Source organism: Garra rufa, chromosome 13 (assembly GCF_049309525.1).
Source record: "Garra rufa chromosome 13, GarRuf1.0, whole genome shotgun sequence".
Classification (NCBI taxonomy): Eukaryota; Metazoa; Chordata; class Actinopteri; order Cypriniformes; family Cyprinidae; genus Garra; species Garra rufa.
In genome coordinates, this window is record NC_133373.1 from 31,304,629 (window position 1) to 31,330,297 (window position 25,669).

At 36.1% G+C, this 25,669-nt stretch overlaps 2 protein-coding genes across 2 annotated transcripts; both read right to left on the minus strand.

Moving 5' to 3' along the window:
• Nucleotides 1–79: 79 nt before the first annotated feature.
• Nucleotides 80–5,888, minus strand: LOC141348470 (saccharopine dehydrogenase-like oxidoreductase). The gene is made up of 7 exons (XM_073852766.1): nucleotides 5,514–5,888; nucleotides 4,722–4,831; nucleotides 4,444–4,524; nucleotides 2,159–2,288; nucleotides 983–1,032; nucleotides 386–516; nucleotides 80–209 (listed from the first exon to the last, which is right to left on the minus strand). Exons 1-7 carry the CDS (start codon nucleotides 5,713–5,715, stop codon nucleotides 80–82), a joined length of 834 nt encoding a protein of 277 aa, XP_073708867.1. The 5' UTR covers nucleotides 5,716–5,888.
• A 1,905-nt stretch (nucleotides 5,889–7,793) lies between these two features.
• LOC141283636 (uncharacterized) lies at nucleotides 7,794–20,813 on the minus strand. The gene is made up of 9 exons (XM_073816943.1): nucleotides 20,603–20,813; nucleotides 18,920–19,029; nucleotides 16,619–16,649; nucleotides 15,500–15,586; nucleotides 14,858–14,975; nucleotides 13,574–13,595; nucleotides 13,187–13,492; nucleotides 8,888–9,023; nucleotides 7,794–8,797 (listed from the first exon to the last, which is right to left on the minus strand). The coding sequence occupies exons 1-9, from the start codon at nucleotides 20,811–20,813 to the stop codon at nucleotides 8,586–8,588; spliced, it is 1,233 nt and encodes a 410-aa protein (XP_073673044.1). The 3' UTR covers nucleotides 7,794–8,585.
• Nucleotides 20,814–25,669: the final 4,856 nt, after the last annotated feature.

A 25,669-nucleotide genomic window follows, 5' to 3' on the forward strand; every position in this document is an offset into this window, starting at 1 on the left:
CAATTAATTTAATTAATCGAAACAAAAATAAATAAAATAAACTTTGTTGTATCAAAAGTGTGTGTGATTTTTTGCCAGTCTATAGACTCACAGGGCTGTGTTTATGTTCTTCATGCATATAGTGCTGAGTCCGGCGCACCACAGACGGATCTGAACCCATGAAGGGAATGAAATACTGCTCAATCTCCTTACTGAAGAACAGAGCTCCCCTGGGGTACACCAAAATAGCAAGCAAATTAACACAAGTACAGATTTTCATCCTGAGAACTATTCTCCTTTACTCCTTTGGGAGTCAGCTGCTAAATAAAGCTTACGAATCATGATCAAGATAGTATTAATAGAATGAAATGCTGAGAAATTATATTATAAATACAAAAAAAATCACCTCCTTTTAATTCTAGAGCCGACAACTGGCAGAGGTTTATGCCCAAACCTCTTCCTTATCCTTCTGAGACTGGCACTGTCAGCAAAGCCAAAGATGGCTGACTGCCACGTTGCATCATGGGCACATCCTCCCTGATGAAGAAGAGATAGTTGAACAAAAGCCAAGACATCAACTACTTTATTCAGGACACGCAATGGGCTCGATACAAACAATCTGCTATAGCTCTCTTCATAACCGATTGAAAACAGCAGGAAACACGATAACAATTTGGTGGAGTACTTATGAAATGCTACATAAAATGGACCAGAGCTGTCTGGAATTTATATAAAGTCTTAATGTAATTTTAGAAAACTATGTCACTTTTGCAATCAAGTTTCTCATTAACATGAAATCCCACAAATTCCTAGTTGGTCCTTTGGGATATGAGAGATCTTCGCATTATTCATGAGCAGCTGCAACTGTGAATTCCCAAAGCTTAATTTAAGCGCTGCTTTAAATCTAGATCAAACCAAACTTTGAAAGCTCATATTCAATAAGTCAATCCAATTCCTATGGAGCCTTAATATAGATCTGCAAACATGACGAGCTGTTGCTCACCTCAGGTCCCGTGTTGATGGTTAAAAAGCTCTCCACAGCAGTGAGTGTTCCTGTGAAAGCCAAGCAGAGGAGTTGTCAGGCATCTGCTGCTCTGCAGGCACGTTTGCCCACAGCAGCGCTTCAAAAGCGAACGACAGACACTCACATCCTGTAAGCACTGAGCGCCTTTGCCTTTGTCAATGATACGTCCCACTAATTGGGATGAGATTAAAGAAGCCGACTGCACAAGGGTCGTGTGAAGCAAAGGTCAAAGGGCACACACAGGGCAAATATCACAGTAACGTATGTATGTTTTACCATTAGAACACTGATACAGAGCGCACCTCTAAACCTATTAAGTCAGGGTTTGATTTTTTTTTCTCTAATACTGTAATGATGTTAAAGTAGTCATGTTAAAGGGATAGTTCACCCACATCATCCACTGGAACACCATTCTCTCATGAACGCACGTACGTCAGTTAGCGGAAGCTAGAGATTAGTTTACAAAGTTTTAAATATGGATATTTTTTCATATACGTACGTATTGCTTTGCTTTAGGAGGCCCTTTATTAACCCCTCAGAGCCATGTGGAGTACTTTTATGATGGATGGATGCACTTTATTCGACTTCAAAATCTCAACAGCCATTCACTGCCATTATAAAGCTTGGAATAGTTAGGACATTTTTTTATATAACTCTAATTGTATTCATATGAAAGAAGAAAGTCATATACAGCTACGATGGCTTGAGGGTAAGTAAATCATGAAGTAATTTTATTTTTGTGTGAACGATCCCTTTAAGTCATATATACAATAATACTAATAAAAGGGCTGGACAATATATTGAACGATATTGTGAGGCGCGTTTAGTCAATGAAGCCGAGCACAGAGCAGAACACAGAGACGTAAATCTCTGACAAGCTACGCCAAATCGAGCTTAATATCGAATTCGATATTGAGCGCGATATGGCGTAGCTTGTCAGAGATTTACGTCTCTGTGTATTAATTGCCGCTCCAGCGGAACGCACGTGATGGAGATTTACTACTAATCAAAGCACCGGCTTCATTGACTAAACGCGCCTCACAATATTGTTCGATATATTGTCCAGCCCTAACTAATAATAAATGATTATATATTTTTTTTTAAATAATCAATTTTTTTTAAATAATAAAACATATTTAAAGACATGCCACCCACCTTTGAAGTGATCCTTTGTATAAAGGATGCCCATATCCGCAGGTATTGAGTCAAACCCACAGCTTCCAATGATATACACACCATTCTCCTGAGCTTTACTGTGGTAGTTCAGCTGTATCCCCTCTAAAAACTGGAACAAATAAATAAAAATTCAAGAATCAAAAAGATCTGCATCACTATTTCAAGGTTTTGGGTCAGGCTTTTTAAGAAATGTAGATTTTTATTCAACAAGAATGCATTAAATTAACATAAAAAGACATTTAATATTACAAAAGATTTCTGTTTTTAATAAATACTTTTAAAGCATTAAGGAATCTTGAAAAAATGTATCAAGGTTTCCACAAAAATATTAAGTAGCACACCACTGATGAGCATTGGTAAGCATAAGAGACTTTAACACACAAAAAAAAAACTTAAATGGAATCTTTTTAAAGGGTACATCGGATGCCCTTTTTCCAAAATTTGGGCCTTGGTATGATTCTTTAGAGTCTTCATGAAATATCTGCAACATACTTTGCTTCAAATTCCGCAGTGGTCGTGTCAAACACCACCCTTTTTACTTTGTCAAAACAGCTCTGTTCACAGAGCGCTGTTTCGGTGCATGTCTCTTTAAATGATAATGAGCTACTGCTCACTCCAACCAAAACTAATCCACTCAGTGACTCCAATGTCGGGAGAAAATGAAGACTCTAACGTTCACTTTTACATTCATTGCTGTCGCTACACCTGCTCGAGTGCAGAGAAAATGGCGGACGGCAGACAACTGGCTGAGGGCAGGAAATATGCTAATATTTGACAGACAATAGTTGTGGGCGGGGCCTGCGCAGTATGACATCATACTGCTCAGAAAATCAAAACACTTGATAATTGACCCTTCGCAAAAACCCGCCCTTCTTAGTTGCTGTTGCTATGATCGTCTTTTCTTCTTTACTTAAAGCATTAAAAAACAAACATCAGGACATATTTTATATTAACCGCAGTAAGACATCAATATACATTATTTTTATAGATTAAGTCCACCAAAGTTAATCTACTCTCCTTTCTGATTTGTTTGTTGGATAAAATGACGGATTTAGCGTCATGATTGGTCAGATTGCCTGTCAATCAAGCTGTTTGCAAAAGGTCAACTGAATGGATATTTATCATTGTTGTGTCGATTGTGTCACACACTAGTGATGCGCGGGTCGTCTCATAACCCGCGGGCCCCGCGGGTAACCCGCGGGTCGGGTTGGGGCGGGTAAAGAAACTGTCACTTTATTTGCGGGGCGGGTTGGGGCGGGTCATTAAAAACAAAATAAAATTTAAAAAAATCAATGTATGTTGCGTGCAATCCCCTATAGCCTATATTACATATTTGGGAATATCTATTTTCATATTTTATTAAGTTCTTTAATAAGGTTATCAACACGTCACGTCACGAAAGCGCCAAGCAGCTCCCGCTGCCAGCCACAAGCGCATCAAGCGAACTCACATTCAGCTCTGCTGGCCTGGTGCTATGCGTATTTAAATCTCCTCTGATGCGCATTATCCTGCATTAGCCAAAATCATGACAGTCAACCACATCCAGTCATATGTGAATGAATGTAAATATTCGCTAAAAACACACAATAAAGACAGCAATGATGTAGTCAGGACTGTGGCGCCGGCTTGCTTTGAAATGTATTGCGCCCGCTGCGTCCTGCACCCTAGTCATTTTAAACAGTACATAATAACGAACACAATATCTTACAAATAAAAAGAAGCAGATTTTCATGATCAGAACTTCCTTAAACCAGTGAACCTTTAAACCTTTCAGTCCAAGGATCCAGTAAACGAATGCGTTCAAATAGAAAGTTCAAACCGATATTCATAAATGAAGCATATATACCCACATTTCTTCCGGCACCACTAACGTTACACCACTGATTATCTTGTTATTAATATGATTTGATTTATGGTTCATATTCATAATCGTACAGTATTGTTGCCAGTTTAAAGGGCGAAAAGCACTTTCGGTTTTCATTTGCATTACAATGCATAGTATGTCTATTTAATTGTCGCGGGTGCGGGGCGGGGCGGGTTGTAAAAATAGACACAGTACTGCGGGGCGGGCTGGGGCGGGCCAAATAATTTCATAATTGCGGGACCCGCGGGTTGAAAAAAACCCCGACCCGCGCATCACTATCACACACTGCTAAGACACATTTATATGCAAACACCATGTAAAATGAATTTTGCATCCAATGTCACCTTTAAAATTAGATTTTAGAGCAATAAAACTGTGTTGAAAGGATAACATTAATTACCTGTGGTTCTCCACAGATATCAATGCAGTGGGCGCCATTCTCTATGCAGGCCTTCACCACAGGCTCTCCATAGAATCTGTACTGTTGAGAGAAGACACCTCAGCACCATCTACTTCTATATATGCAATATGCCATTTCACAGTCAACAGTTCTCTCAAAATAACACAAGTTCATTAATCATTTTGTCATAATATAGGTGTGCTGGGACAGCTGTGAATGCACAGATGTGTAAACCGACCCCTTCCTGTGCTTTTTTACAATAGTCTTTGTAGACTTACTGGTCCCACGCAGTTGAGCACAATGACGCCTTGTTTGCACATGATGGCCAGTGACTCTGGCTCAGCTACATCTGCTACAATAACCTCCACACACTTCAGCTCTGGTTTACCTGCAGACAAACAATGGAATGTCAGAGACAGATGATCGCTCTTCTCTAACAGCTTAAAATGCTGCAAATGATACAGATTTATGTAATGCATAGGCTATTGCATAGCTTTAAAATCCTCGATTATCAGTACAGCGGATTCCAGATGATGATGGGATTGTCCAAACATTATGCCTTTAATCAACAATATTCTCCAACCCTGTAATCCCATTTGATAATCTAGTAGACAAAATCTGCCGAAGCTCAACTAATACTATGAGCCGACTGCCTCATGTCTAGCCATGACAGTATGGCAATTCAATCTATACCTAATACAAAGTATGATTCATCATAAATAACATGTGTCTATTGTAACTTTGCAGCTTTTTTTTAAATCATGTGGCAATGATTGTATTAGAATCTTTTGATACATCGTTTAATAATATATAAATATAATTTACAATACATTATGTTACTAAAAGTCTCACGTATGTCTAATATAATTACATTGTAAGTGATCATTTAGTAATACACACGTTTATTTTTGTGGCACTGCTTGTAAACAGAGCTATTCTATTTTAGTTCTACATATAATTCATTTTATTTATATTACATGTGGCATGGGCACATAAATGTAAAGTACAACAACTAAAAACTGAAAAGTCGTTGTTAAACACAAATGTACACGCTAGTGTCAAACACGTACACAGAGTGTCAGCTGCCTGAATGAGAGTTTTCTCCAGTCGGTCGCGGTTTCGTCCGGCTACGGCCCATTGTAACGTCCCTCCTGGACCCTCTTTACACGTCCGCGCCACCTCCTCCACTACAAACCGCCCGGTAAAACCGGTCGCTCCGAACACTATGATATGGTACGGTCTTTTGCTTGACGTTGTGAGCGTCGCCGCCATTGTGTCTATGATCCGCTTGTGAGGCAAACACAGACGAGGTCAGAGCGACCGCTGCTGCTCCTCTGCAGTCACTGTACAGTATCAATGCAAAATACAGACGTTTAGTGGATCAGATTGTGTTTCTGATAAGTGTCACTTTAGCTCAACCATAAATCCATCAGTTTGTGAGTGTAAATTCCAGAAACGGTCACCCATTGAAGTAGAGAGACATCTCGTGCTGGAAAGGTGGTATTACCACAACAGTTACACAGAAGAGGGTGCAAACATATTTGGTGACCTTTAACATTTTATATATGAAAGCAAATATGCAGTTGAGTTCAAAAGTTTACATACACCTTGCAAAATCTGCAAAATGTTAATTATTTTACCAAAATAAGAGGAATCATACAAAATGCATGTCATTTTTTTATTTAGTACTGACCTAATTTAGATATTTCACATGAAAGATGTTTACAAGAGAAAAAAATGTTGAATTAATAAAAATGACCCTGTTCAAAAGTTTACATACACTTCATTCTTAATATTGTGTTGTTTTAATTTAGTGATAGTTGTTCATGGGTCCCTTGTTTGTCATGTCAAGTCTCAAAATTTTTTGTTTTTGTTTCTTTTTAGCATTTTTGTGTATTTGAACCCTTTTCGACAATGACTGTATACTTTTTATATTGAGGACAACTGGGGACACAGAGACAACTATTACAGAAGGTTCAAACACTCACTGATGCTTCAGAAAGAAATGTGATGCATTAAGAGCCGGGGTGAAACCTTTTTCAGTTCGAAGATAAGGGTGAATTTAACTTATTTTGTCTTCTGGGAAACCTGAAGAATCTTCTAAGAATCTTCTGTAGATTCTGAAGGGCAGTACTAAATGAAAAAATATAGTATTTAGGCTAAATAAGAAAAATGTACACATCTTAATTCTGTTCAAAAGTTTTCACCCCCTGGCTCTTAATGCATCATGTTTCCTTCTGAAGCATCAGTGAGCGTTTGAACCTTCTGTAATAGTTGCATATGAGTCCCTCAGTTGTCCTCAGTGTGAAAAGATGTATCTCAAAATCAAGTGTATGTAAACTTTTGAACAGGGTAGTTTTTATAAATTCAACTATTATTATCTCTTGTGGACTATATGTAAACATCTTTTATGTGAAATAACATATTCAGGTCAGTACTAAATAAAAAAAATAACATGCATTTTGTATGCTCACTTTTATTTTGGTAAAATAACTATCATTTTGGAGATTCTGCAAGGTGTATGTAAACTTTTGACCTCAACTGTATGTCTACAACTAGCAATAAATGACATTTGAATAATAAATTGTATTTATCACAGCCTGTCTAAATTACCACTCTTTCGAAGAAATCATTCAAATTTAAAAAGTCAGAGCACTTGTGAAAATGCTTCTATTTACTACAATTTAATACAATTTTCTATTTATGAATACATTTTTTTGTTACAAATTATTATATCCGCATTATAATGTTTCAGCCCCTTGGCCCCCACTGTATGCTTTTGTGATGATTCACATATTGCAGAATTAAATGAAGCAATATGAATGAATTATTTCAATACATACTTTGTGCATTACAGTTGCATTTCAAATTCAAGCATATTGTTCATTTGGCATGGCAATAGTGATCATGAAAATGCCTCTTAATCAGGCCTGTGTCACTATAATATGTTTTGCTCTGTGCATCCTAAACTTCAATTGTTAGAGAAATAGTTATTGGATTCTGAAATGAAATTAGCTATGAGTCAGTCTGTGGCTTTCCACAGAGAAATGCTCCTGCTTCACCATGTATGCCAATTCCATTTAGCGCTGCGTCATCTTTTCTACCATTAAGATGACCAATCCAATATTATTATACACAGAGCTATAAAGCATATATATATATTTATAACATAAACCATAAACCCCCTCCAAAATATAAAAAAAAAAACACACATTTCCAGACATAATTCAGAGATGTCATGTATACAGGAAAACATACAATGAAACAGGATTCTGGTTCTAAAAATATTAAAATCTTTAAAATTCTAATGTTCCCATTATTCATAACACAAAAACTCACACTCACACATATTTGTAAAACAATTTGATTGCTGTATTTTATACTGTACAGTTATAAAATTAATCATATTTATTGTGTACCTGCTGAACGATAATCATTATTCTACTATTCATCCTCTCCGTGTGCTATTCATTATGTGTCAATCATAAAGCCATTTTGATAAGTTAATATCTCATAGTTAAAGCTTAAACTGTTACTTACTGACAGATTTTACAAGATCTATATGAGTTTGTTTTTCTTCATCAGAACAGTTTTGGAGGAATTTAGCAGTTGAGGATCATCTCCAGTCCATGAATAGTATTTTTATCTTCTGTTTGGACTCGGCACCCATTCACTGCAGAGGATTCACTGGTAAAGGTGATTCAATTATCAGCTAATTTTCATTTTTAATGAACTAGTCCTTTAACATTAACTCATTTATGCTTATTTATGTTCAAATGGCATTATTTCAGTGATTAGCACCAATTAAAAAAGTGCCAAGTCAAAAAAAACAAAAACAAAGACAAGCATGGAATGTCTTGGAGCACTAAAATGTACAAAAAATTGTACGAAAATACTGGCAGAATGGCAGTGGTATATATTACAATCGCCAGTAATAAGCTTGTATTTGTACCAGTATTAAATATGTTATACAAACTTACTTATGCATTAGGAAGCCCTGTGTGATTTGTATAGACTCACTAAGGCAATATGTATTAAGGCCAGTCTGGTAATGTGCATTAGTGCATATTATCTCAAGAGAAATACTGTTGTTTATCATTGGAAATGATATGAAGAAAGAGTTCCACTGCATAAAATAGCTGCTACGATGCATCAGAAGAGAACCACTGTGTGACAGCGGCCACTCCTCGTCGTACAGGTCCAAAGTAAAACTCAATGTTCTCCGAGAAGTCGGCACACACGTTTGAGTACGCCTCTCCAACGAGACAATAAAGAGCAGTCCCACCCATGCTAATCACCACGGTAACCACACACAAGATGAGAAGGATGAGGCAAGAGTTTCTGGGCGACTCATCTGTATGCAGGAGAAAGATGAGCTTTGATCAGTTTTAACAGAAATCTGAATACATAAAGGCCCTGTATGAATATGTGTTCACAATCGTACCTTGATCGAAAGCATCTTCTGGTTCTCTAAAACGGACTCTGCGTTTGCTTGAGTCTTTTAGTGTCGAGTCATTGTGTGTTTCCTTGATGTAGGCTCTCTTCTTTAAAATAGAGACTAAGCCATCCGAAGGAAAACTCTATAGAAATGTCAGAAACAAAGTATAAAGATGCATAAAATAGACTGTACATTTTAGTGCGGAATTATTTTTGAGAATTATGTGAATAGCAAATAATGTAATAATGACCAGTAACCACAAGGGGTCGGTATGTGCAAAATCATAATAAAGCAAACTTCAGAAATCCTTGTGAAACAGAAGTACACTAAATGTAATGTTTTCAGACACATAACTGCAAGTTATTTACAATTACATGAAAATGTAATTATCAGATTTTAACAGTGCTTTTTTAGACCCGTCTAAGCAGGACTTAAAGGATTAGTTCACTTCCAGAATAAAAATTTCCTGATAATTTACTCACACCCATGTCATCCAAAATGTTCATGTCTTTCTTTCTTCAGTCAAAAAGAAATTAAGGTTTTTGAGGAAAACATTTCAGGATTTAGTGGACTTAAATGGGGATCCGCAGTTTGAAAATCTAAATTGCAGTTTCAATGAAGCTTCAAAGGGCTCAACACAATCCCAGCAGAGGTATATATATAAGGGTCTTGTCTACTAAAACGAACGGTTATTTTCAGTTTCTCTAAAAAGATGCAAGTATTGTTAGTTCTTTGTCTGTGTAATTCGGTTAAAAAGGTAGGGTAGGGCTAAAAACTCCTCCTTTTTTCCTTCAACTTCAAAACCGTCCAACATTGTTGTTTTACCTAGGGTTCATAGAGATACATTACATAAAATTCAAGAACATCAGTTAGAGATCTCACTTATGGTTTGATGTTTTCTACTGTTTAAAAAAAAAAAAATCCTCAAAACCGCTCCAAAGTCCCGATCTGAATCTAATGATAAGCGTTACGCGAAGTTCCGATCCAAATCAAATGATTCGTGATACACGACTTAAGGTTCAGATCTAACATAAATGAACTGATTCGCGATACGCCAAGTTCTGATCTAAGTCAAATGATTTCCGAATGCGCACCGAAGTCCTGACCTAAGGATGTGTTCACACTTGTCATGTTTGGTTTGATTAAAATGAACTCTTGTGCGATCGCTCTGTTAGTGCGGTTCATTTGAGTAAGTGTGAACACTGCCATCCGAACCCTGGTGTGCACCAAATAAGCGGTCCACTTTCAAACGAACTCTGGTGCGGTTCGAATGAAATATGAATGCAACAAGGACCATATATTTCTAAACGAAACAAAAACAGAAATTTATGACAAGATGCGACGCTATGCGACATGAACAAGGGAAGGGAAACAAGCGGTGTATCCAAAACAAAATGAGCAGAGGGCAAATGTGGAGCAACAAGAAGGTAAAATGCCTTTTATAAGCTCTTTGAGGTGAAAATAAAATCATACTTATATAGACTTTGGAGTGTGGATCGCAAATCAGGAATCATTTAATTAAGGGTGTGTTCACACTTGTAGTTCGGTTCGTTTGGTTTATTTGGTCCGGACCAAAAAGGAAAATCATACATTTGGTCCTGGTCTGCTTACCGTTCACACTGGCATTTTTGACAGGGAACCTAAATATACAGAACCTAAAGGCATAGTGATACATTCGTAACCTGATTGGTCAGATTGAATGACATATATTTAGTGACTGAACACTTAAAAAAGCTTTTACATTTTTGCAAGAATGTGCGCGCTTATTCCAGTAGATGGCATTAGGTGTATTCGACTTGAAGCGCTGCCTTAACTTGAACACACCTTTTCCTTTTTTTGTAAAGTTTTTTTTAAGTGTTTGGTCACTAAATATATGTCATTCAACCCGACCAATCAGGTTATGAATGTATCACTATGCCTTTAGGTTCTGTATATTAATGCCAGTGTGAACGCTAAGCAGACCAGGACCAAATGTATCATTTTCCTTTTTGGTCTGGACCAAATGAACCAAACCCAGCAAGCATTTTTTGGTCTAAAAGACGTCTATTAGCCGTGAAAACACAGCCCAGACGTCTAGGCTAAAACAAGTTTGTATTTGGGCTGTCAGTGAAAATTTAATAGACGTCTACAAATATCCCAGTATTAGACTAGTCATCAATTTAAAAATGACAAATTAAAATTACAAAAATTAAATCATAAAACCTTGTAAACGCTGCTGAGTTTGCTTACAGGATGGAATATCATACATCTAACTAGTTATTTTGCCAAAAAATGGCATGCAACCAAATTCAAGATTATTTGGGCTGGAAGTGGGTTACACATAGCCGGACTATATCGGGTTTATAGTTAACCCAGACGGTGAAATGACGACTATTGCTTGCTGGGAACGAACCAAACTACAAGTGTGAACATACCCTTAATCAAATGATTCCTGATTCACGATCCACGCTCCAAAGTCCTGATCCAAATCAAATGATTCGCTATACGCGTCTTGAGGTTCCAATCTAAATTAATTGATTCGCTACACCAAGTTCTGAAGTCCTGATCTAAATCAAATGATTTGTGATACGAGATTTGAAGCCCGATCTGAAATGATGTTTAATTTAAACAAGGTTCAGGAGGAGCACGATCAGATAATCAACCCATTCGGCACAGGTGCAACCTGTTTAACCAATCATTCAATCAGCGCATCCTCTATATATTACCAGCCGTCTTACCTCCATCCAGCGACAGTTTCTTGGCATCCCTCCTCCACCCCTACTCCCCACTTCTAATCTGTTTCTATCCTACACTAGCAGGGGGAGTTCTCTGGGTCCGGCCTGTATTCCGTCCCGGAACCCTTCCCCCGGACAGCACGCCAAAATATGCTTAATACTCGCTCAAGCAGATTAGATATAAGGGCGAACTCGTGAATCAAATGATTTGCGATACGCGATCTGATTGGATGTTTATAAATCATTACAGGCGATGTCAAATTTAATTTGACCTGGTTTTTGTTAGTGAACCCCTTGAAATGAAAAGAAGTCACGAGTTTGAATCAAAGCGGTTCCAGCTTGAATGGCTCACTCAACTGATCTGGTTTATCTGTTCCTCTTTTTTCCTTTAGCCATGTTTACACGCCACTGTCAGTACTACTGTTTAGCTCGATAGTTTTATGACAATAATTGAAATAGGCAAAAAAAGTGTTTTTTTTAATTCTGTAAATTTTGTGTGAAAAGATACATACTTCTTAAAAAAAACTTATGTCATAGATACATTGTCTTTCAATAATTCAAGCACTTTTCAAATACCTTTTCAGGAGTATTGCAATTTTTTTTTTTGTAAAGTTTTCCAGGCCTTAAATTTCAAAAAGTCAAATTCAAGTATTTCAAGCACTTTTAGCACCTTGTACGAACCCTGTTTACCTTTTTTTTTTGTAAAGGACGTCTGACTTTCTTTGCACTTTCGCTTTGTAAACACTGGGTCGGTACTTTCTCTTACGTCACGCATGACCTTTCCAACATGACTACATAATGCGTGATGTTGGGCTAGTGCAAGACAAGCATTTGTGGTTAAAAAGTATATAAATGTGTAGTTTTTTTCGACTGCAGAAGGAAAAACATGAACATCTTGTATGACATGGGGTGAGTAAATGTGAAACTTTCATTCATTCAAAGTTCATTATTTTACACGTTTGTTTATCTAATATGCCTCATAGTATGCCATGATGTAAAAATGAGTATTTTGTTGTTGTTTTTCCAACAGAGGCCAAAACAAAATTGCTGAGAGTCTTCAAACCACTACATAATAACTGTGTACAACAAACACACAAACAAATCATGTAATCATTGTCGTTGGCATGTTTGTTGATTGAAAAAGCCAGGCACTCTTTCACAATGTGTGACTGACGCAGTTCCAGAGGAGGTTTATGCAGTTAGACTGTTATTTAAGACAGCCACACCCAAGAGCTTCGGGAAACCATACACTCCCTGAACGCTTCTTTATAAAATTCCTGCAGCTGGCTGCCATAACGCTGTGGATGACATCATACTATTTTGCTTTCACAAAGCAGAGAAACCCTGTGGCTAAGAAATGTGGCTTGAGAATTGCAAGAAAGTCCCACTTGACCTTTTACAAAGTCATAAAAATTCAATTTGAGGACCCAGATTAATACACTGCATATTTAGGCCCTGAGGAATACAAATCGTTCAGTAAGCGGATGGTTTGGAAAGACTGCAGCAGACGGATGGTCTCTCAGCATGTTCATTTTTTCGAAGGGCAGATGGTAATATGTAAGAGATTAACATCACTCCTGCAGCGTCTTACCTCTTCTACCTGAATAAGGTTGGCCAGCTCGTCCACAGGAACCTGGCCGTCAACGACTGTGTCATCCTGCAGCTCCTCATTCCAGCACTCATGCTCCTCAAGATCTTCCTCTTCTTCTTCCTCCTCCTCCTCATCCTCCTCATTTAATTCACAGTCCTCTTCTGGCTCCTGTTCAGCTTCTGGCCATGAGCAGTCGTCCGCCCGGTTTTCTCTCTCGGTTGAGTTCACTGAGGCTTGTTCTAGTTTTGATCTTCTGTGTACCGTCACAAGGGTTGGGCTTTTGTGTAGTTTTATGTCGTCCATGTTCTGCAATAACAGATTGCTTTAATCAGACTCACAAAAACATAAAGTGCATGGGTAGATAATAAAACAATTGTAATGTTTTACCTTTTCCAAAAAGAGGGTAGGTCTGAAAAAGGAGAAGTAGAATTTGTCAAATTCATTTCAGTATTATAACTTACTGTTGTTACATTATATACATAATGATTTATTATTTGCAAAATGTATAATATATATGTACATGCAGTTTGGGATCAGTAAGTCTTATGCTCATCAAGGTTGCATTTATTTGATCAAAAATGCAGAAAAAAACAGTAATATTGCAAAATGTTATTACAATATAAAATAATGGTTTCTTTTTTAATATACTTTAAAATATCATTTATTCCTGTGATGCAAAGCTGAATTTTCATCAGCCATTACTCCAGTCTTAAGTGTCACATGATCCTTCAGAAATCATTCTAATATGCTGATTTATTATAACAGTTGTGCTGCCAAATATTTTTGGAACCTGTGATACTTTTTTCAGGATTTTTTGATGAATAAAATGTTAAAAAGAACAGCATGTATTCAACAATATAACAATATAAGTCTTTGCTATCACTTTTTATCAACTTAACACATCCTTGCTGAATAAAAGTATTAATGTCTTTCAAAAAAAAATAAAAAATTCACTGACCACAAACTTTTGAACGGTAGTGTATATTGTTAGAAAATGTTTCTATTTTAAATTAACGCTGTTCTTTTTAACTTTTTATTCATTAAAGAATCCTGAAAAAAGTGTCACAGGTTCCAAAAAAAATTATAAGCAGCACAACTGCTTCCAAAATTAATAATAAATCAGCATATAAGAATGATTTCTGAAGAGTTGTGTGACAATGAAGACTGAAGTAATGATGCTGAAAATTCAGCATTGCATCCCAGGAATATTTTTTTTTTAAGTATATTAAAATAGAAAATACTATTTTAAATTGCAATAATATTTCACAATATTACAGTTTTTTTTCTGTATTTTTAATCAAATATACACAGCCTTGATGAGCAAAAAATACTTATTTAAAAAACATTATTTACTGGTTTTACTGATCCCAAACTTTTGAATGCCAGTGTATATTATTTATTTATTATATTTTATTATATTTATATATATTACAATATAAAAAAAATGTTTTACAATTTTTATTTAAATAAATACAACAGGGAACAGGTCAAAACTCTCTCAATTTTAAAATTAAACACTCTTTAATTTTATGTAATTTTTGATGTTTTTACCTATAAATCATTTTAACTGGATGAGGCTTGATAAGAGCTGGTTTTGTCACAACTAAATGTTTTAGGAAGGGAAAACGTTGTAATTATTATTATTTCCTACTTGCTTGGACACAGTCTCACCTCTGGTGTGTTCTGCAGATATGACTCAACAGTTCCATATGCTCACTCTCTCTGTCAGTTCCATTAGAGTTTAAAAGAGAATCACTCTCGGTTTGGACGCTGATTTTCCTCTGGGACTCTGAAACCAAACATATGGATTATAGTCTTTGAAACATTTTAACTGTGTCTCATTTTCTCTCACTCATATACTGCATGTACTCAGCTTTCACACAGAACATGTGAAAGCAATCTAAAAACATACTATTCTCACTACAATTTAAACCAAAAAGAGCTACAGCTATGTGACATTCTTCAGGTTTTGCTTTGTCAGGTCTTGTTGCCAGTTAATCAGATAAGAGTGGACAGTCTGACCTCTGTACTTCAGTGATATTGGTGAAGTAACAGAGTCACATGTGGTCTGGGCAATGCAGCGCAGTTGGGAAATGAGCAATTTCCTGAGATCAAACCATACCACTGCTGTTTACTTATGAAGGATGAAACTAGCAATTGTCCTATTTGCAAGGAGTCTCATCCTTACAAGATAAAACAATGCTTTAGGAAATTCCCTCACATATAAACAATGTGACCTCCCTTGGTTAAAGTTATTTGAGGAAATATTTTTTTTTTCATATACTGTCATACATAATCATCTGGCATCCTTACCCCATGTCTCTTGTATGGAGGCCAGATTAGACAGAAGTCTTTCATGGTACAGCTTCTCCAGATGGAGAAACTCCACTGCCCACTGATCTGAAATGCTCGATGCTTAAAGAAACCAACAGTTAAACATTTGTGTATGTCTACATATTCTATATACAGCTGTTCAGAGTCCCTTGTTTGTCCTGAACAGTTAAACTGTCCGCTGTTCTTCAGAAAAATCCTTCAGGTCCCACAAATTCTGTGGTTTTTAGCATTTTTGTGTATTTGAACCGTTTCCAACAAGGACTGTATGATTTTGAGATTCATTTTTTCACATTGAGGACAACTGAGGGACTCATATGCAACTATTACAGAAGGTTCAAACACTCACTGATGCTTCAAAAGGAAACACAATGCAATGAGAGCCAGGGGTGTAAACTTTTGAACGGAATGAAGATGTCTTTTTTTCTTATTTTGCCTAAATATCATGTTTTTTAATTTAGCGCTGCCCTTCAGAAGCTACAGAAGATACTTACATGTTCCCCAGAAGACAAAATAAGTTTAATTTTTTTACCCCCTGCTTAATGCATCTAGTTTCCTTATAGAGCATCAGTAAAAATTTTAACCTTCTGTAATAGTTGCATATGAGTCCCTCAGGTGTCCTCAGTGTGAAAAGATGGATCTCAAATTCATACATTCATCGTTGGAAAGGGTTCAAATACACAAAAATGATGAAAAACCAAAGAATTTAACATGAACCGGGGGTGTAAACTTTTGAACAGAATGAAGATGTGTACATTTTGCCTAGATATCCTATTTTTGTCATTTAGTACTGCCCTTCAGAAGACACTTACATGTTCCTAAGAAGATAAAATATATTACATTTACCTTGATCTTCAAATTCAACAATAATCTATCTTTCATTGTTTCACATCACTTAAAAATCTATCAACATCCTTCCTTTTGTGCAACACCCTAAAAGTCAACATGGAAAGACACACCCTAATGAGACCCTTTTGATTACGTTTGCCCTGGTCACTATAACAACAGCATCAACAGGGACCATTTAGTAATAGTAAAAGGAAAGTCAAAGAGGAAACAGACAGAAATAAATACAGTTGTATTTAATATGCAAAAGGATACAGTCCTTTTCAAGGAAGTAGCCCTCCGCTATCTGAAATGAAAGGAAAATATTAGCGAATAGCTCCTTACCACATTTATCTTCCAAAGACAGTTTCATCAAATGTTCAGCTGGTCGATCAAAGTCTATTTCCTGTTAGACCTGAATCTAGAGTCTTGATTTCATTAGTTGTGCTCATGCTCTAGTGAAGAGCATGTTTAAAAGAACAGTTAACCGAATAAAGCGATACTGCATGAGTGTGTAAACGGAAAAATCATGTCCAAGAAATAGCTGCTTTATCTTTGCTCATCTAATGCATTCTCTTACATGGATTGTCTATATTTAAAATAAATTGAAAATAAATTGTTTGCTCTTGTTCTCTTGATTTTATCTAACTATAATAATCTCATTGAGAAGCAATTTGCTCCCCCTATTATAACTCTACAGGGAGATTAAAAAAACAACTCCAGTGAGCACATTTCAGTAGTTTGTCTTGTTGACAGATCTGATTATAAATGTGCACAGTGTTTATTCAATAACTGTTGAAACTTATGTACATGCAGGATGCCTGAATATGCTGACAAAATAAAGAAATAGCAGACTAGAAGACAAGAATAGATTATTTTTGTACTACTTATATCATGTTTTGGCTGAATTTTTTGACATGGGATAAAAAAATGTAAAAGAAATTGCGAGATTTTTTCATGGTAGAATAATTTTTTCTCACAATTTCTATTATTCTATTTATATTGTGCAATTCAGATTTTTTTTTAATCTGAATTCTGAGTTTAGATCTTGCAGTTCTTTTTTTTAACCGCCATAGAATAAAAAACAGAAAAGGTAATTTGTGACGTTTTAACTGACAATTTATACTTTTGTTGCTCAACAGAGATCTGCCAATTCTGACTTTTTTTTCTGATTTTATATCTTGTATTTCTAAGTTTATATTCTGCAATTCTGACGTTATATCTTGCAATATTGTGAGAAAAAAGTCCAAATTGTAAAATATAAACTCAGAATTGCATGAAAAAGTAAATTACCTATAAAAAAGTCCATATTACCTTCTTTATTATTTTATTCTCTGAGAGAAAAACAAACTTACAGAGAAAGAGCTTAAAAGAATAAGATTGCTGCTTTGATTTCTTTAAAGGGTTAGATCACCCAAAAGTGAAAATTAGCCCATGATTTACTCACCCTCAAGGCATCCTAGGTGTATATGACTTTCTTCTCTTAGACTAATCTAATTGGAGTTATGTTAAAAATGATCCTGGCTCTTCCGAGCTTTATAACGGCAGTGGGTGGGTGTTTTTGTTCAACAGTCCAAAAGAAGTCCAATATAGCGCATCCATCCTTAATAAAAAAGTGCCTCACATGGCTCTGGGGGGTGAATAAAGGCCTCCTGTAGTGAATCGATGCATTTTTGTAAGAAAAATATCTATATTTAAACCGTAATAATCACTTTTCTCTAGCTTGCTGGGCAGATGACGTAGAATATATGCGCAACGCATGCGCCGCTGAGAAGTGACGAAAACAGAAGCGCAAAGGAGAGAGCAAAACAGAACAACGGTCATGAATTAAAAGTGCAAAACGAGGATTTGTAAAGAAAAATGTAGACGGATTTCGATGTAAGCCAAGAGGACACTGGTTTTCCTTTGCTAAAGTAGGAAAACTTTGCTTTCTTTGCTCCTGTAAACAAACGTTGGTTTCCGCATACAAGTCAGCGTAAACTAGAGAAAAGTGATTATTACATTTTAAATATGAATATTTTTCTTTAAAAAAAACGCATCGATTCACTACAAGAGGCCTTTATTCATCCCCTGGAGCCATGTGCGGCAGTTTTTATGATGGATCAATATGTTTTATTTGACTTCTTTTGGACTGTTTAACAGAAACACCTGCCTACTGCCATTATAAAGCATGGAAGAGCCAGGACAATTTTTAATAAAACTCAGATTGGATTTGTCTGAAAGAAAAAAAGTCATAAACACCTATGATGCCTTGAGGGTGAGTAAATCATGGGTTAATTTTCATTTTTGGGTGAACTATCCCTTGAAAATATCCCAAACAAGAGTAATCTAGCTATCCTGTGGAAATTTGTGTAATTTATTAGTCCACTGAGCATACATGAACATTTGTCAAGCTCACAGTATAGACTGCGTCATCTTTCTATTTTGTTATCCAGGTGCATCTGATGATGAATGCAGAGACAAAAATGCACTTTTGCAGACTTTTATTAAAAGACAACAAGGTCTTTTCATGCCAAATTTTGTTTTGGCTGTGGGCTTTTTGTGAGAGTAACCTTTTCAAACTCTTAGTGCACACACCTGGTGTAAGGAATGAGGGAGGAGCATGTGATCATTGTGTTCAACGAGGGACTCCAGGGAAGCCAGAAGAGAAGGACTAGGCCCAGGTGGAACAATCCCAGAGAAACTGTCTGTACAAAATCACAACAGGAGTGAGTTTAGAAACACTGCTGCTATTGCATACTCATGATTTTAGTAAATCCAGTGCTTTTAAACACATTTTAACAAGGTTATGATTAATGATTTTATTAAAGAGGACATCAGATGCTTATTTTCCACAAGTTGGCCTGATTCTTTAGGGCAGGGGTGTCAAACTTCGGTCCTGGAGGGCCACAGCCCTGCAGAATTTAGTTCCAACCCTGCTCTAACACACAAACCATGTAGTTGTTAAACAAGGCTGAATGACTCGATTAGCTGGATCAGGTTTGTTTAATTAGGGTTGAATGTAAACTGTGTAGGGCTGTGGCCCTCTAGGAACTGAGTTTGACACCCCTGCTTTAGGGCCTTCGTGAAATGTCTGAAAAATCCTTTGGTTAAAATTCCTTAATGGTCATGTTAATCAACATGCTTTTTACCTTGTCCAAAACAGCTCTGTTCACAGCAACCCGTTTCTGTGCATGCCTCTTTAAATGATAATGCGTAACCCCACCCCTCTCTTCCATTTATTGTCTATTCGGTGGCGTGTAACCTTAAAAAACAAAACTAATCCACTTTATCCTCAGTGGATCTTATGTTCACTTTTACATCCAACTACAAAACACCTGCATTGTTTGCAAAACCCTGTTGTCGCTACAGTCGCTTAAGCGCAGAAAAAATAGCGGACAGCGTACAACTGGCTGAGGGCGGAAATATGCTAATACAGGGACAGTCCATAAATGGCCGTGGGTGGGGCCTGGCCAGTATGATGTCATATTGCTCAGAAAATCAAAACGGCTTGAAAGTTTTTGGGGGGATTAAAAATAAGGAGTGAATAGATTTGTATCATTGTAGGGTGGTTGTGTCCACACACTGCCATGTAAAAGTGAATTTTGCATCCAATGCCCTCTTTAAACTACGTAAAACCTAATGTGACTAGCAAGTACATTTAAATGTATCATTAAACAAAATAGCCAGCCAAAATGACAATTCTGACATTTTTTACTCATCCTTATGTCCTTTCAAACCTGAAAACTGATATTTTTTTATGGAACATAAATTGATCATTTTTAAAGAAAGAATCAGCTTTTTTATACGCCAGTAGCGCATAGTGCTTCCTTGCAAGCTCCATTAAAATGTAAAAGTGAATAAAAATGATCAATATAACCATAAAAGTGATCAATATAACTTGTGTGCTGTTAAGAATATATTTAAAATATTTGTAAACAAGTCTCTTATGCTCACCAAGACAGCATTTATAAACAAAAATACATAATATTGTGAAATATTATAACAATTTAAAATAGCTGTTTTCTATTTTAATATATCATAAAATGTAATGTATTTATTTGATGGCAAAGCTGAATTTTTAGCAGCCATTATTCCAGTCTTAAGTGTCACATGGTTATTCTAATATGCTGATTTGGTGCTCAAAAAACATTACTTATTATTATGAAACTTTCTGTGTGGATATCCATACACACACATCTGCCTTTTGTGTTCCAACTACAACTTTTTAAGTATTATTTTATTAATCAAGAAAACAATATTGCAATATAAAATGCTTACCATGATCTAAAGAGCAGCTATGGCTCTTGTTTGTTGGAGACCTCTCTTCTGGGTTCCTGTTCTCGTGTTTAACAGCTTCCAAGTCCATAACCTCTGACTCTTGCAGTTTGTTCTGATTCTCATCAGAGGCTGTAATGATGTCCTCTGCTGTCTGAGTTATTCTGCTCGTCTCTTTCCATCTTACGGACTTCCTCGTCTCAGACTCCCCCATAACTGCAAGGTGATCCCAAAGATAGACAGTCGTGAAAATCAATCTATATCTTCATCAGAATTCAAGAGGAAACGTTTTAAAGACTAAAAGTCTGTTTTTCAAATTCTTCACCCTGCTGTTTCGTAAACTGTTCACATCTGCCATCGGTGACGAATGATGCATCACATCTATCATAAAATGTGAAAAATCTTTTGCTCTAAAGAATTTAGAGAGGAAACACAAGTAGGACAGGTTTGGTGTTGCTGAAGCTTTTTGCAAGCAGATCTTGGGCCTTACTTGAGGAAAAACATGTGAAGCTGTCAAACAGGGTGTCCTAACAGTGAACCAAGCCGACAGCAAGTGCAAACTGACAGGTGTGTTCAAAAACTAGAGCTGGTTATAGCAGCGATGCATAATTCATGGAATGGGGGCTCTTGTCTTTCACTCTGTCCAGGCATTTCGAAGTATGAGCAGTGAAACTAGAGACAGAGAGATGGAAAAAGGTGGAGTGTGGATGAGTGTCCTCATTGTAAATAAAGTGTCAATGCTACCACACTGGCATTGACACTTTTTAATGATGAGGTGGAAAAGACTGAAAGAAAAGTCGAGATGTTTCATGACATGACCACAATTGGTCTTACCAGTGTCAAGATGAACTCTAATGAAAGCTGAAGAGTGTGAACACACAACAACAGAGTGAGAAAATAATAAGTCATGCTGAGATTGACACTGTACCTAATGCAGTAGGAGGGCAACAGTTTTGTTTGCACAAATTGTGCTGAAATATATTGTTTAAATATTGAATAAATTAATGATTCATGTTTTTGAAGTCTCTGATGCTCACTAAGGCTGCATTTATTTGACCAAAAATCCATACAAACTGTACTATTGTGAACTAATATTACAATTTAAAATAACTTAATTAATTAAATTTTAATATTTAAAAGTTTAATTTATTCCTGTGATGGCAAAGCTGAATTTTTAGCATCATTATTCCAGTCAGATGATCCTTTGCAAATCATTCTATTATTCTGATTTGCTGCTCAAAAACATTTTTTATTATTATGATGTTAAAAACAGCTGAGTAGAATTTGTTCAGGTTTCTTTGATGAAAAAAAAGTTCAGAAGAACAGCATTTATCTTAAAAAGAAATATTTTGTAACATTATAAATGTCTTTATCATCACTTTTGATCAATTTAAAGCATCCTTGCTAAATAAAAGTATTAATTTCTATAATTTAAATAAAAAAAAAACAATGATCATATGACACTTAAGACTGGAGTAAATGAAGCTACAGAAGTAGCTTAGATAACAGGAATAAACTACATTTTTTAAATAGATCCAAATAGAAAACAGTTATTTTAAATGGTAAAAATATTTCAGAATATTACTGTTTTTGCTGTACTTTGGATCAAATAAATGCAGGCTTGGTGCGCAGAAGAGACTTCTTTAAAAACAAAAAATCTAAAAAGTTTTGATTGATAGTGTAAAAAATGTTGTATTACAGTCTAATTGTGCACTACCACCACAGTCATACAGTTATTGATGCTATTATAAAACAGGCTAAAAGTGAAAATCAGTAAAAATCACAGCTTATAATTACTTTGAGAATTAACATAATTAGACAGTGATTAGTGTGTCCAATAACAGGTTTATGTTTAACAGTAGTCAGGTCTTCACATGCCTGAGGAAAATGATTAAATAAACAATATACTAAATCTAAATCTGAAGAAAAGAAAAGAAAAGAAAAGAAAAGAAATGTTTTTTGCCCCTTTCGGTCAACTTTGAAACTTGTATTGTAGCTTATTAAACTTCTAATGATTCTGTACAATATGGAATAATTAATCTTCTAAATGATTAAATGTTAATACAAACGGCTTAGAAACCCAACATCACAACGTGGATTGGCAAATTTGGTACATTAATATTTACATTAGTTCTTAGTTTTGCATACAGTAGTCTACCTTGCACACAAATAGCTTACACATCATTGAAAGATGGTGTTGCAAAGGGCTTCTGGTTTAGTGTCCCGTAGCCATTTCACAGCGTATTGCCCTTCATCACTGTTTTATTTTTATCAGAAGCATTTCGAAACGAAACAGAAACACGACTCATTGAAATATCCCTGTCGTACTTACGGTTAGTTTCTGTAATGATGTTACAATCGTCTACATCTGTAAGCGCGTGCACGCGCCGCGTTCATATCTGTTCCCAGAGCTGCTCAACCAGAGACCCTAGGCCCCTCTCTGTGAAACACGGACCGATCTGAAATCAGTTTCGATACCCCGCCTGTCTGTGCATCTGTGCAGTTGTTTACGATCCAAACAGGGGCGTTTCTTTTTAAGGTTTCGGACTTGCTGGGCGTTTAGTGCCACCCATCGGTTCATATGGAGCACTGCGAAATGTGTTTGGTGAGAGAAAAAAATTGACTAAAAAAGTCCACAGAATTGATGACAAATATGCTGCATAGCCTATGATACATCGCCATTAAGGCAATTTTAAGCTATATTTAATCTAGTCAGGTACACACAAGCGGCTAGCCCTGTGTTTTTATAAACTAAACATTACTTGCATTTTAAATTAATGACTGAGTAGCCGTCACCAACTTTACAACACCAAACAACATCTAATAATGCTATAATAAGCAGTGTGTAGCTACTACTCAGACTATATTATTCAGTTATATGAATTATTAATCATTCACAACAGGAAAAACCTGATAGCTATAAAGAAAAAAGTCTGTTTGTGTAATCCATCAGCATCATATCCAAAGCTATTCGAAATATTTTCAGGACTCTCTCCCCAAAATATAAATAAACTATGTGCTTACATTACAGCTTTCAGGGCAAACATGAAATGGACGTTAGAATATGTAGGAATTGGAGCAGAAAGTGAACACAACCCTCGAAATGAGTCATTACGGTGGGCTGCTGCAGTCTGTACTGTATCTGACCGCATAATAGGGTAGTTTTTATCCTATTGTACCATCTGAATGAACTCTGCATTTCATCTCAGCCAGGTAATGTGTTTTGACAGCACACAGTGATCAGTTGACTCATTGCAATATGTCAATGTTTTCATAATCCTCTGTGGAAAAACACAAACCACACTAGTTTTTAGCGTTTCATTGTTTTTGTTTTTCTCTCATTTGATGATTACAGTTGGTATTATGTTAATTCATTAACACAATTTCAGTAACAGCATTACTTAAGTACAAACAATGCAGTGCATAACAACCTTTTATTAGCGCATACACATAAGAATCAAAGGCATTTACAGTAAACTTACAATAAAAGCGAATTACAAATCATTTGCTCTTGGAGCAACAAAATATACACTTGGGTGTTAAAATGACTACTTTACAGTGTTTTACTACCCTGACGGTAAAGTAAAATTGCTTTTACTGAGGTAATTTTATCCCCAAATAAAGCTATCTTTATAATTTATTCATAGTAAAAAAAAATGCTGTTACTACTTTTAAACCTGCAAAATGAAGCCCAAAAGTATAGAATGTTTTCATGACACATCATCAATTTGTCATATTGGCGGCACTGAACGTAAACAAAACCACTGAATCAAACAGAACTCGCATTTTGCTGATTATTGCTGTTGAAAATGGTCAATTATCGCCATGTTTTGGGCTGTACTAATCGGTCAGACCAGGAAAAATATTTGGAGTACTATAGACTGCTGAAAGTTGTAACAAATCAAGGAAAGAGTGGAAAAAAACTGTGGAACAAAAGGCGTTTGTGGTTGGCCAAACTGAACTAGAATTTCCAGGGCAAGAATCTTGACAACATTCGTGTTTGTTCTTATCATTTACGGTCAGGTAGGTGAAATATTAGACTAATATCTTAGTTAATACTGCTTGTACATATCTTTACCACCTATTAACTTTAGTTCGTCAAAATATTTGGCCCTTTCCTGTTTACTAAGTTCTTCTCTATATGACTTAGCAGCTTCCACACATTTTTTTCCACGTGGTTCAACCGTGCAATCAATGCTGTTATTTACATGCGAGTATCTCCGATATGGCCACACATCCAGGTAACTGACCAAACCGTAACGTTAAGTGCAAACCGTTTGTTTGAAACAATAAGGTGCTAGCTAGAATGTTACCCATATATAGCACACATACGTCTCCAAGATGTCTGTTAAAGATATCTTGATCTGGAAAGCATCTGCTGTGTACAAATGTCTGGCAGTTTTACATACATAAACATCTTAAAAGACATCTAATAGATGTATATATGACATCTGATAGGAAACATCCAATAGATGTATTGCAGATGAGCAAACTACGTCTTGCAGATGTAAATGCAGACATCAAATAGACGTCTCTGAGATGTACATGTGCTATCAGGGCACAGTACGTTGTTTAACAAAAGATAAATTGTAAACAAAACAATTCTTGAGAAAAATACAGATTAAAATGCTGAACATTTTTACAGATTGACAAATAGTTATATTACAGCCAGGGCACATGCTCATTTGCATGCTGTACATATGAAAAAAAAAGTTCAACTAGTAAATATGCTAATAAGAACGTTAACCCAGGATTTACAAATGTGCAATGGGAAATCTTAAACCCTGGTTATCCAACTATTCAACTATCCTGGGTTAACAATAAAAGCCAATCAGTGCTTCCAAATTCAGACATTAGTCTGCAGTCCATTGCTGTATGCTAAAGCTAACAACATAAATCAGCAAATTCGATTTCAGGTATAGCCTGCTCAGCGTCACTGGAAGCGTCCTTGTAATGTGGTGATTTTGAGATGGTTAGAGGGTTTGCACGGAGCCCCGCAAGTGACATGAGGTAAATAAAACGAGAGGGAAGAAAAAAACAATTATTTCAATGCTTTTGCATTGCCCGAGA

Coding starts and splice junctions, on each gene's coding strand:
- LOC141348470 (XM_073852766.1), bottom strand. CDS start 5,715: ATGGCGGCGACGCTCACAACGTCAAGCAAAAGACCGTACCATATCATA. Junction 4,832..5,513: donor TCAGGCAGCTGACACTCTGT/GTACGTGTTTGA, acceptor GTTTGTCTGCAG/GTAAACCAGAGCTGAAGTGT. Junction 4,525..4,721: donor TGCTCAACTGCGTGGGACCA/GTAAGTCTACAA, acceptor TTCTCTCAACAG/TACAGATTCTATGGAGAGCC.
- LOC141283636 (XM_073816943.1), bottom strand. CDS start 20,813: ATGGGGGAGTCTGAGACGAGGAAGTCCGTAAGATGGAAAGAGACGAGC. Junction 14,976..15,499: donor CTCCATACAAGAGACATGGG/GTAAGGATGCCA, acceptor GTTTGGTTTCAG/AGTCCCAGAGGAAAATCAGC. Junction 13,493..13,573: donor CTACCCTCTTTTTGGAAAAG/GTAAAACATTAC, acceptor CTGTTATTGCAG/AACATGGACGACATAAAACT.